This window comes from Anser brachyrhynchus (genome assembly GCF_964034855.1).
Source record: "Anser brachyrhynchus genome assembly, chromosome: 2".
NCBI classification, from domain to species: Eukaryota; Metazoa; Chordata; class Aves; order Anseriformes; family Anatidae; genus Anser; species Anser brachyrhynchus.
In genome coordinates, this window is record NC_137695.1 from 50,183,791 (window position 1) to 50,196,975 (window position 13,185).

The window sequence follows — 13,185 nt, forward strand, 5'->3', positions numbered from 1 at the left end:
GCAAAAGAGATGTCATTCTTTTAGCATCCTGTTGAAAAAATAGCGCAATAAATTAAACCGGCCACAACGTAAGGAAGAATAGTTTTATCTTTATCCTTTGATGGCACATTTACTAAGTTTTATAAACACATGAAGCAAAAACAGATTAAAAGAAGTGCTATTTACCAACAAAGCGGTTGACAGCTTCTCCACTGCCTCCAAGATGCACCATGCTGAGGTACTCAAGGTAGCGTGGGACCGCACAGTTTCTTGTCTAGCTTTCGCTCTCTTTTGTGCCTGAAAAATTAGCATTTTAAGTGTTACAATGGTCAATTCTCAGCTAAGGAGGCATGTATTTTATGTCCCAAGGCTACACTGATGATACAATCAATATATTCTGATGACAGAGAAACATGCAGTCACTGGGAGTTCAAGCCATAAAGAAGAGAATACATTCGGAGTTTAATGAAGTTTACCTTGGGCCTCAGTGCATCTTGCACGTGCTTGTTGCACGAGCAATAAAAGAACTCCGTACTTGTAAAAGGTCAAGACGGATGATGCTAGGACTGCTAAGGCCTCCGAAGCAGTAATCAGGGAAACAGAACTCAAGAAAAGGCTTGTGGTACAGAAAGCATTTTCAGTAACAACACAGACCTCAGAGTTTCACGATGGTCTAAGTGTACCATCTTAAAATCAGTGTATACAATCATAACCAGGAACTAGTTTTACTTCTCTCTTGCTTCCTCCCTTCCCCCAAGATTAAAGTTGGCTGCAAATCTTTGTCTTAAAAGATAAAGATCTGATTTAAACTGTAACAGATCTAAACATTACACTGAAAAAGTAAACTGTGTATTTGCACCACCCAACTTCAAATATCAGTCAAAAACTTCCTTTGGTGTGACTTTTTTTCTTCCCAGGTTAAACCCCTCATATAACCACACTGTGCTTATCACACGATGTGAAGACAGGAAGCAGACCACGCAGCATGCAAAAACACAAGTGAGACTCACAGAACCACAGAATGGTTAAGGTTGGAAGTGACCTCTAGAGATCGCCTGGTCTACCCCCCCGCTCAAGCAGGGCCACCCCGAGCAGGTTGCCCAGGACCATGTCAAGTCAGCTCTTGAAGACCTCCAAAGAGGGAGACTCCACAGCCTCTCCGGGCAACCCGTGCCAGGGCTCCATCACCCGCACAGTGCAAAAGCATTTCCTGATGCTCAGACAGAGCCTCACGTTTCAGTTTGTGCCTGTTGCCTCTTGACCTGGCACTGGGCACCGCTGAAAACACAATGGCTCTCTATGCTCTTTGCACCATCCATTCAGGTATTTATATACACCAGTAAGATCCCCCCTGAACCTCCTCTCCTCCATGCTAAACGGGCCCAGCAGTCCCTGCCTCTCCTCAGAGGAGAGGTGCTCCCAGTCCCTTGATCATCTTGGTGGCCCTTCGCTGGACTCTCTAGTACCTTGCTGTCATTCACAGCAAGCAGCAAGAAGCTTGCAAGCTACTCTCTCCTTTAAAAGCCTAGTATTTTGGTTCCTCTTTTTACCATAATGCAGTAATATTGTAAAAAACAAAAATAGCCGACCAAAGAGGGTTCCCAGCTTTGCACCACAAGGTTTCAAGGTTTCCCGTAAGTGAGGTACTTGTACTGCCCTTTTTCCGTTGCACAAATGGACTGTCAGAACAGAGCCAGCAAACCCGCGTTTTCATTTTCTTCAAATTCCTTTTGATTTATCGATAAAAGTCACTTTCATTTAAATACATTCCTACCAAACCTGATTTGACTTTCCTTTTCGATTCAGCTCTAGCTAATCAGAGTTGTCAGCACTTTTTATTTGCTATTTCCAAGAACTCTTGGGGGCAAATAACTCTCTCCAAGAACTATATGAATCGTTCAAAACAGAAAGCATGTTACTGCTTATCTTGAGACTGCATTTAGTCCTGCATGCCTCTGTGTACCAGAAGAACAAAGGATCAGCAAAGTTGATTTTAGATATTTTCAAAGACTGCAGGTTTATACAACATATCCATAGCATGAATGTAGGCATGCTTGGAAAAGAAGATCCACAGATAAATATTAGCCAGGTTTGACTACTGTAGCTTTTGCTACCATAAACACAAGTTTTCAAAGTTATGCTGTCATTGGTTTTTTTGCATCAAGTTATTTTAACGTAATGTAGTCAGAGGCAGACAATGGCACTTAAATGGAATTTTTTGAAAGACCTAACAACAGAGGAAACCCCAACTACCAACAACTAGCCCAAACTGCCATTCTTGTTCTTTCTGACAAGTATTACCTGTGGTAAAAACTGTTATAAAAGAATTTAAACAGAAATCAATCTCAGACGTCTATTTTTGTAGACCAAGAGGGCAGAAGAGCAACTGTTACCACATATTCAGCTCCCTGCTCAAAGCTCCTTTGGCAGTGCTGCTTTTTTTATTTCCATCACTATTTCCCACTACACTACTTTTCTCATACCTGATAAGGTTCCGTCTTTGGCTGCCTTGATCTTACAGCTGCACCACCGGCATAGGCCGTCTTGCCGGGGTAAAATGGAGAAAACCCAAGCTGGTTTTGCTTAAAAACAGACGTGCTTCCACGTACCTACGGAAACACAGTATGAAAAGTGGATAGAAAAACAGGTACACATTCAAACTGATTAAAAGAAATACTGTGCAGTACTTACAGGACACAGTCCTCCAAAAACAAATAAACTGAATGCAGGTTTCTTAGAGCTAGCTGCAGAATGCTGCGAGAGGGAATGAGTTCTTTCAGCTTCTGTGGGCCAGAGCAGTGACGATGAAGTATTTTTTAAAACTGCAACATCTGCCAAAATGACGTATGCTGGATGTAAATGCCTCTCGTACGTACAGAACTTTAACAATAAAGATTACACTAATTCAAGTTCTTCAATACAGAAAAATAAGCATGACTTCAGCTTCTTTAAATAGATCAACTTCACGTACAGACTGAAAACCAAGTATCACCTACAAACTTGAAAACTGTTCACAGAGCTGCAAGTAGTTTTCACCAATCTTACCAAGTTAATACTGTGCTTCCAATGCAGATATTTTTTTCCTTCAGGCTAAGATAAAAGAGGACCGCATAAACATCAGTGCATTTGTACGGACAAAGCTTTTTTCTGTGTTGGTAAAAGGCTGGAGGCCAGCACAGATCATAATCGCACAGGTTTTAAACCTGGAAGATTCCCCAAAGGCTGCTCTAAGAGTTAACGATCTTCTGCCCATGTATGTTTTACGAAGACACACCAGAAAGTTCTAGTGCACTCAGGTTATATTGCTAAAGCCCAGCAACTCTACTCTCAGCTGTACAAAAGATCTCTGGAAAACCTGCTGAGCACACGTCAGTCCCTGTCTATATGGGGGACTAGAAAAAGCTGCAAACCTGCTGTTCGCCCTTTCAGCGAGAAGACCTAGGTACCAACCTACATCGACACGATGCTTATTTTTTATTTTAAAATGGTGTGCTTTCCTCAATGAATTTGGCAAAAGACATGAAAGTATTGACAGCTGAAGCCTTCTACCAAGAAAGGTCAAAAAACAGCCTATAGCTTATGTCAGAGTAGTTTCTTTATCTTCTCTTGCTGAAACACAGGAAAACATCTCGTGTTCCTATTTGTCACCTGCACTTATTCACATTTAACCAGCTGTCTGTTAGATATTCTGAGTCACTCTTCCTTCTAGACAATCAGCCTAGTTGTCAAGCTACGGCAAGTCAGCCTGATTTCCTACCGTCCCAGTTCAAAATTTACATATAACCTAGCTGAATGTGTATATTTCAGCACTGACTCTTTCTAACATCAGGGTATCATAAACGTATTCCAAAGCACACTTCTATTAAAAAGGTGATAGGATTATATACTTCTAAAACACTAAAAATTCAATTTAATTCTCGCATCCAAAGTTGACATTCACCTATTTTATTTACTAAGGTGATGTGGAATATTAAAGAACGCAAGGTACTTCACATTAAAAAAAAAGTCAATTAAACAGAGAACACAAAAATCACCTTCAGCAGATGCTCTAGAGGAGGAATCACTGGTTGTTGGGATGTTATCATCGTCTTGTTGAGAGGTAGAATCTTCTATTTCTTTTATGAAGGACAGCCTAGGACTGCCAATGCCAAATATAGAAGATGTCGAGGGCTGACAAGGTGGGACAGGAGAATCCAGCATGGTGTAATTCAGACGGCTCCGATGAAGAGAGGGCCTTGTTAACACAACTGGGAAGTTCAGTGCTGATCTACTTGTGGATGGTTCTAGACAAGAACAGGGAGATAATTAGCTTTGCTATAGACAAGCTCACAGAAGCCAAAACCTGTTTCCTATCGACAGCCATGCTATTGCCAAGTTCTAAGGCAAAAAGAGAGAAGCCAAATTTAACTTCTTCCTCACCCAGATAGGGTTGCATCTAACTGTCTGGCTACAACAACAACACTGCTTGCGATACACAGTATTAATGTTGCGTCCAGAAGTAGTTAACTATGAGGTTTTACAACACCACATTCTGACCCCGTGCTCAAATGCTCTAACGCTGACTTGGCCGTTCACTAAATCAAACATATATACTCCTTCTCCCATGTACAGCTTGCAATAAGCTTTACAAAATTTGAGATTACACGGTAAATTACAGATAACACTGCAGCTTCCATAATATTGGAACAAAGGTTATATTAATCTGAATACACGACATGAAAATGAACGTTTGCAGTACTTTTTTCCCAAGTTCTTCCATATCAGTTCACGTTAGAGGCAAAACATCATCTCCTACCCATTAACTATTGGGATTTTGACCCAAGGGACAAGGATGTTGACCCAAGTAACCAGATGAGCATTTTTCCCTCTTGAAGCAAAGGGTCTGCAAACAATGCCAGTGGCCTGGAATAGGTGGCCTTGAAGTCTATCTTGCTAAATGAATGGAACTATTCATGGGTATTTTGCCTGATGAAAGCCTACTGTCTCTCCCAGGAATCTGGGCAATTCAAATGACTTTGAGCCACTATCCTCTTGATACTTGAACTGAAGCTTAAACTAGTTAGTTCAATCTTCATAACCACTGCAGTACCACTAATTAGCTCTCCAAACCATGAGCAGATTTTTAGGACAGCACCGTTTGAGATACAGAAAGTTCTTCAGGCGGAAGGCCACCCAATATAGGCTCCAGCACACTGATACCTCAGAACTGAAGAAACACATTGGTTTCAAAATGTAGTAATAATTAAAAAAAAAAATCTTATTCTTAAGCATAGTAAGTAACACCCACGGACAGCAACATAAGCTGCAAAAGGTTCCAGGGTGTCCACCTGCTCCTGATCTCCTGGAGTTAGCAAGCTTGCAGTGCAGCTGTTCTTACTGAAAGCTCCTTTCACGCAGTTACATAGGAAAGCCAACATGTGTTCCTCAGTCAGGAAGACCTTCTCTATTCTTTTCTCCAAACTCATTCCCAAGCTACAGCTACACAGAAAGCCATCAATCTCCTTGTTTACAATTAGATGAGATTGGAGGCAAAGATATTTCCTCATTGTTTTTTGATTCTGCCGACAACAGAAGCAACTGACTTTCCACATTATCTATGGTTACCTACGCACGCTCAGACAAAACTTCTTTACTTATTAAAAGCTGACTTCCCCAAAACAGCTAATTTAAGAGAAACTCAAATAAGAATAGATGCAAATTTATACAACAGGACTACAGTAACCGTGAGAGGCACTGGATATAAGACAAATTAATCTTTCATGAGGTAAAGGAGTTGCAAACCTCGTTGCCAACGGTCCAAATACCTTTTCAAAGACGCCCCCTTCCCCCCGCGTAGACCTTAAAGTTATTGAATATTTTAAGGATAATAATCTCATAAACCACGTCCGTGCACAAGTTCCCCAGTTCACCATTAAGTTAACAAGGAACTTTACTAAATTGATCAAAGCCCAAAACAAAAAAAAACAAAACAAAACAAACAAAGTCGGGACACGAGACGGAATTTTCCTCTGCCATTCTAGCATCTAGTATTTTGTTTCGAAGACTGCAAAACAAATTAATTTTTTTAATTGCCTTAGGCAATTAGACAGATTTTCATTCCATATCTTTTAAAAGATGGAAAATGCAACCCAGCACACTTGCAAATGACTTATTTTCAGCATTTAGCACCTGGCTAATAGAGTACCTAAAGTTAACTGATGCCTTCCAAGAGCATAAGATGTATGCTTCGTAACTGTGTATACAGTTTAAAGCTAAGACGGTTTCACAAACAGTTGTTTTGACTTTTTTGTTTGTTTTTTTTTCATTCTGTCAAAACCCTCATTCCAATTTCCTTTTGAAATTCAGATTCAAAACTAGAAATCTGTGAATAAATACAGATGGCCAGAATTCCAAATGATTTTTCACATACCTTGTCTACTTATTCTTGCTGGTTCAGGCGTGAATCTCTCATCGATTATGGTATCTTCATCTGCATAATCGTGGTGATAGTTTACCGGAGTCTCCTCCTGGTTTGCAGATTCATTTCTGTCTACACACTCCTCCTCACGCTTATTGAAATACTTCTGCAGCCAGGCCGGTACAATATTTCTCACAGTTTCTGTCATTCTGCTAATTATTCCCTGCTTGAAAGAAAAAACACTTGTTTAATTACAGAAACACAGTCAACAGCATATGCTGGGATACCACCTTCCACGGACCTTGAAGACAGATATTATACAGCAAATATTCAGAAGACGACGACGAGGTTGATCCCTGGCATAGGATCGCTACACTTCTGGTAAACCTAAAATTCACCTAAGATTGATTTACAACTACCTATCACTTTCTGCACTTCCAAGTGACCTTGGCAAGGTTCAAAGTTTTGAAACCTCTGCCAAAATTCACCAGCAGGTCGTCAATCTGCAAGGCTATCAGGAAACTCTACGCCTGAACAGCTCCTGACCTACAGACTTGTTCCAGGACTCTTCCTCTTCGCACCCTCACGTGAAAACCAACTAAACCAGAAGTTCAGCAACTATCTACTGCGACAGTCAGGACCATACTACCCATTAAAATCAGTGAATCTAAATATTTTCAATTTTAGTAATGCTGAATTGCAGTGACTATACGCACAAAAAACAGTTCTGCTCTCAACAGTCAGGCTAACCCAGAAGATGTCCTGGAAGAAACACAGCTATAGCTATAGCACCAGCACCTCCTCTTGCAAGAGCCTTCTAAAGCTGTTGCTGTATTTTGTAGAAGACTGACTCTGCGGCATACATCGGGTACGATCGGAGAATTCCCACCTGGCCGAAATCCCCAGGAACTACGGTTAAATAAAAGATAAATTAATATAAATGAATATAATTAATAATAAAAATTAATAATAAAAATTAATATCCAGAAAGCTGACAATCATGAGCTAGGCATCCTGCTAATCATCCCTCCTGCAGGTAGGGGGAAAAAAAAAAAGTAAATTAGATCCAGGACTAGTTCCCAGGAACTTTGAAGCTGCTAACTATACTGTCTACAGTGCCCAGGCACCTTCAGAGCTTAATGGTAAGAGACAGAGGGTTTGGTGGGCTGTAATTATGATCACAAGCACACAAAACACATCTATTTAAGTATTTCTAAGAATCGACTTATCGACTAAAGTTGTAGGGGGAAGGATGAGAAAAACAGCGGGGTAGGGATCAGAACCAGAGGTATAACCTCACAAAATCGCATCGGTCGCTTTCGTGCCTCCCCAACTGCATCACTGAGAGACAATTAACATTAAGCCACAGAACCTTCTGCAGAGTGGACATGATATTGAAAATAAACTGGAATTAATTGACAAATGCTCTAAGCAAGCTATCTGCTCAAAGCTCGTCCTTTTACGTTATGAACATTTGCACGATTCGTCTGGTTACAAAGCTAACTGCTATAATAAATGCACACATGTAACACCGATCAGTTTGTCTATTTATCAAATCATTAAAATTCTTCCCCGATAAGTTACTGTTAATTTGATCTGCGCTGGATGTGCAGCAGCCATTCTCTGTGCAGAATCCCCCAGATATCCCCACGCACGTGTTTGCTCTGGCACACTCTTTAAATAAACCTACTGGAAAACACGCAGAGATAACAGACAATTGAAAAGTTAGAAAACCATCTCCACTGATTATTTTTAATCCACGTGTAAGGTTTATCAGTTAGCTACACGGTGTCGGCACACGCAAGCTATGGCACTTTCAACATTAATGCACTGTTCAAGCCAGAGGTTTCAACGGTTGCTCTGTAAGCGTGGGGAATGTTTGCATTGCCCTTCCAGGCCAGCTTTAGATGGACAAGATTGATTGTCAATATATGGTATAAGGGACTTGGCATTTCTGCAAGTGATAAAAACCTAATTGAGCAGCTATCCATGCGTAGCGCTCCCTTGGTTTTGCATATGATAATCAATCCCCTCAGCTACGTTGCTCATTTCATAGCGGAGAGGTTTTGGCTGAACAAACATGTGCAGAGGGCATCTCCAGAGCATCTCTCTGGGCGTCCTGACATTTCTTAGCAAAGAGCTGCTGGGAGGGATCTCGGCGCGTCCCCCCTCCAGCACGGGGATTTTCACACCCCGAATTGACGGACCGCTTTCACCGTCAACCTGCTGTACCCTACAGCACAAACGAGAAGCAAAGCCTGGCAGGTAACGTTCAGAGAATTGATGATGGGCTGAGGAGGGGTGCAGGGAGCGGGGAAAGCCCTGGGGGTGGCACTGGGGGTCCTGAGGGCAGCGGGCTGGGGGTGAAGGGGAGGGGGAGGAGGGGGGTAATGGGCTGGGTAGAGGGGTAAGGGGGTAAGTAAGGGGCTGAGGGGATAACTGAGGGGGTTAGGAAGGGGCTGAGGGGGTAACTAAGGGGGTAACTAAACGGTTGAGGGGGTAACTAAGGGGGTAACTAAGCCGTTGAGGGGGTAACTAAGGGGGTAACTAAGCGGTCGAGGGGGTAACTAAGGGGGTAAGGAGGTGGGTAGGTGGTAACTAAGGGGATAAAGGGGCGGGTAAGGTAAGGGGGTAAGTAAGGGGGTAACTGGTGGGCTGAGGGGGAAGGGCCCGCCGTGGGGGGGCCGCTCCTCACCCGCTTGCTCCTGGCACAGGGGGGCTTCGCGGCGCCCAAACGGTGGCGCCGCCTCTTCACCTTGCCGCCGGCCGCTCCTCCTCCTCCTCCTCCTCCTCCTCCTGCTCCTCCTCCTCCTGATCGGGCTCCTGGGCTGCCGCCCGGCGCCCCGCCGCCACCGGCCCTGCCACCGCCGGCCATGCCGCTGCCGGTCGCGCCGCTACCGGTCGCGCCGCCCGAGGCCATACCGCCCCCCCCCCCGCGTTCGGTGCCGTCACGGGGCCCCCCCGCCCCCCGCCGCCACGCGCCGCGGGGCCTGCCCTGCCCCTCGTGGGAATAAAAATGTTGTTTTTGCAGAGTTACGTTGTTTAAAGGTAAGGAATGGGGTATTGAGGTGTGCTTGCAGCGATAAGAACGCTTAGCAGGCGACCTTGTAAAACGCAGACAACCAGACTCCGTAGAACAATTCGGGGAAAATCACGGTGTTGAGTCAAGTCAGGTAAGTGAAGAAACATCACCGCTTCAACCAGTAAAAAAGTCAAATCTGAAATTTAACAGGCCGGCAACGGAAGGCCATGCATTGTCTGGGAAGCATCGGACAGATTGTGAGCCTGGATCACCCCCTGAGTGGGGAAACAGGGGAGGGTCCCGTCATCAAAAAGTATATAAACTGGGTTTTGGAACCAGCAGGGGCGCTCCTGCTCGTGGGACGCCCGCCACTGCGATCGCGAATAAATTCCTGCTTCGCTGAGCTCCTCGCCTGAGCCCAAGTTCTTGGCTACGGAGTGTTTCTCACACCCTCCCCCTCCCTCCCTCGCGCGCCCCCTCCCCTCACGGGAACGCGCGCCCCCCCCTCCCGCTGCCGCTCCCGTTCCTCGCCCCGCCCCGGTCCCGTCCCGGTCCCGCCGCCCTCCCGCTCCCGCCCTCAGGACCCGGCCGCCATAACGAACCCCGGCCCGGCCACCGTAAGCACGGGGCTAGGAGTCACCTCCAGAGCCTCCCCGCGCCGTGGCGCCGACCGCCGGTGTGCCGCAGCACCGCGCCGGGCGTGGGACGGCGCCCCGAGCCCACAGTGCTCGTCAGAAAAGCCCCGCACCGACAACCGATACCCCCGCACCGACAACCAACAGCCCCCACGCCGACAACCAACGCACAAGCAGAGTTTTAGGCCGGATTCGTGGCCCCGTTGGTCCGGGAAGCGGTCGTCACGCTAAATTCTACCTTACGGCAGGGGAACGATGGGCATCGTGACAGATCGCCGCCCCAGAAAATAAACACAGAAATAAATAATAAAAACGATAACGGGACGTGAATCGTGCCCTTAAGAACAGACATTGGGCAGTGAAATCACCGACTTCTGCAACAATCCGTGCTCAGGGAACTGACTAAAACCCCTCCTGCATTGGCCATGTAATAGCTAGGCAAACATCACATAATGCTTCCCTCCCTCACGTACACCAAAGCTATTAAGGCAACCATAGTAGTGTGATAACGTGATTTTTCTCCTCCAGATCAGCGTCAAAGGCAGCTACGCTAGGTTTGCTCATAAGTTCAAACGCTGCTTTATTTATTTATTTAAATGCCATTTTTCTTATTTAGAAGGATTTCCATAGGGTGACAGGCCTTTAATGACACTCACGACTCAGAAACATTTGCCGATGCAGTCAAACGGTGTCTATTAACGCGAGGCACTGAAGTTAATTGGTATTAAAAATGAGCCAAAACGAAAGGCAAGTATCTGCGTGTCCAGCAGAATGACAGCGATCATCACCATTTGATCAACCTTCCCTGTGAGTTCTATCTGCAAGTTACTTTGAGGTAGCGCTAGAAAGAAGCGGTTGGTCCAGAGCATCCCTGCAAAAAGAAACATCCACGGCTTAAGTACCGTTTACTCTTTTGGTATCCTTTTAAGTACTTTTAACCGTTTCGGACTCCTGCCTTTTCCCGGCTCACTGATGACAGCATTAGTAGCCCCTCAAGCTACTGTCCTACAGCCTTTCCCATCAGTGAAGAGATAGGAAAAACCCCACTACTTCTTGGAAGAGAAAACCAGCAGGTTTTTGAATAAAAGCACTCTCTATTGCAGCTAGGTACAACGAAAAGCGTTTATGAAATCATTACGGGACATTCCTGTAGAATACTTCCTCAAGCTTGGAAGAAAAAAAAACATTTCAGCTAAGTAAAACAGAAAATAACTGGAAGAAGTGAAGTATGGCGGTGTTGGAAAAGTTGCTTCAAAGGCTTGTTTAATTAAAAAGAAGGAAAAAAGCAAGTCCCTACTGCAATCCCATCTTTGTCAAACTGATGGCGGGCACCAGTACGATGTGTTCAGCTAACACAGGCTGGAAGTTGTAACTGCAGCTGTGAAGTTTACCCAGTAAAAAGACTCCGCAAAGCATTCTAGCAGTTCCGATGCAATCACTGCTTCCTGAATTTGTGACTCATGGTTAACACGGCAGTACAGGAAGAAGTCTGGCATTCACTGTGCTCTTACGGTAAAGAATCTGCACTGCGCACACCATCCCAAGCCAGGTATGCGCTCCTAACAGGAAAGGACGATAGGCTGATAAGTCTCAGCAGAGGGAAAAAGACATCAGAGAAGTACTTTATAACAGCAGCACGCGGGCTGCAACCGACGTTCTCTTCCTCTCATCATTTTCATTTCTGTGGACTCCAAGAGAATACACTCCCAACATTTTTCAGCTCTGGAGAACAAACAGCCCAACCAATCTCATTCACTGAACTACAAAACTGGTATTTTCGCTATCTAGTCCGGAAAAGGAGGCGCACGTCTCTAACGTACAGTGTAGAGACCTTGTTAATAGGCAAAGTCTGCATAAAATAGGTGGCCACAGCCTGATTTTCTGACGTTCAGGGCCTTGGGTCACACACCACCACAGTATCAGACTTAATGAAGTCACCAATCTATGTGGGCCTCTCGTTACACAGGTCACCTGTTATGGACCAACCTCTCAAAGGCCAAAAACCAGCACTGATACTGCCGGGCCAACACATATCTGTAGCATCACGTTTTTGGGTGACAACACAATGAATGTTTCCACAAAGTACTCGATGCAACCTAACTACTGTGTTTGGTGATGCAAAGCAAGCCGTGTCAAAGCAGCGTAGCACCCAGGCACATTCCTGGAAGATGTTTTGCTGCTCACGTTGAAGAAAATAGATAAAAAAATCCTGTGCAGTTTGCACTTCTGAGCTCAAGTACCACAGCTATGCACTACAATTGAAGTGGCATCAAACCTTGTAAGGTTTTGAAGCTTCAGCACTGCCATCCAAATTCAAGGAGGCTGCATCTATTATCTTGAATTTGCCCCAGCTCAGTCCCCTGAAACAATTCCATAGACACGTACAAGCAACCCTTTTCCCACCCAGATTCTTTGCTTCATCTATTCCACCTCTACCTTGTGTCATATTCTTATTAATCTGCCCCTCAAAAGACTCCCTGGCTCACACAAAGAAGCAACCCAACAAATCCCTGTTCCCAGCCACGTTGCTTTCATGCTTTGGGAAGAGTTAACTGCAACAGCTCTAACTGTGATGCCACCTCACCCCCTCCACCTATGTGAGGTTCTTTGCCTTCTGTCTCCTCCTACGTGTACACCTGCACTAGAACCAGGAAGAATGCGCTTCCTACAATACTCCAAGAGCCTCTTCTGTTTCAGGATGTCATCATTTCAATTCAGGACTGAAAGTATTCCTAGCAAAGACCCAACAGCTAATAGCTAACAGAAGCAGTTGCTGGTGATCAGCTACAAGTAACCTGGAAGTACTGAGGAGTCACAAAAGAGAATTTGCATTACATTTAAGAACAGCATGCAGCTTAGGACCACTGCTTTCACTGACTACACTAAGCCATAAAAAAGAATTGGATTCTTACCTGCCATCACAGCAATTATGGTTTATGTTGCCCCCAAAACACACACGGCAGTACCAGAACTGTGTCAACTAGCTTTAACAGCTTCCCCAGCTATTAAGTACAGTAATTTCTGCTTCCTTTTTTTTCTTGGAGGAATATTCTTTTGTTTCCAGCCTCACTTACTTATTATACACACTGTTAATTAGCAACTATTTCTCCATACTCATAGGGTTATGGAGTCCCTATGACTGGAAAAGACTC

The 13,185-nt window shown here is 44.6% G+C and overlaps 2 protein-coding genes across 2 annotated transcripts in view; one reads left to right on the plus strand and one right to left on the minus strand.

Moving 5' to 3' along the window:
• LOC308189781 (nuclear pore complex protein Nup153-like) overlaps positions 1–11,155 on the minus strand; it is a 12,011-nt gene extending 856 nt beyond the window's left edge. The window contains exons 1-6 of the mRNA XM_080580250.1: positions 9,072–11,155; positions 6,389–6,599; positions 4,014–4,262; positions 2,671–2,810; positions 2,463–2,588; positions 166–276 (exon numbers count right to left, since the gene is read on the minus strand). Coding sequence (XP_080436376.1) covers positions 166–276; positions 2,463–2,588; positions 2,671–2,810; positions 4,014–4,262; positions 6,389–6,599; positions 9,072–9,296 — 1,062 coding nt within the window. The 5' untranslated portion in view covers positions 9,297–11,155. The remainder of the gene's footprint in view (positions 1–165; positions 277–2,462; positions 2,589–2,670; positions 2,811–4,013; positions 4,263–6,388; positions 6,600–9,071) is intronic.
• LOC308189794 (tRNA selenocysteine 1-associated protein 1-like) overlaps positions 1–13,185 on the plus strand; it is a 216,967-nt gene that overhangs the window by 122,949 nt on the left and 80,833 nt on the right. The window lies entirely within an intron of this gene.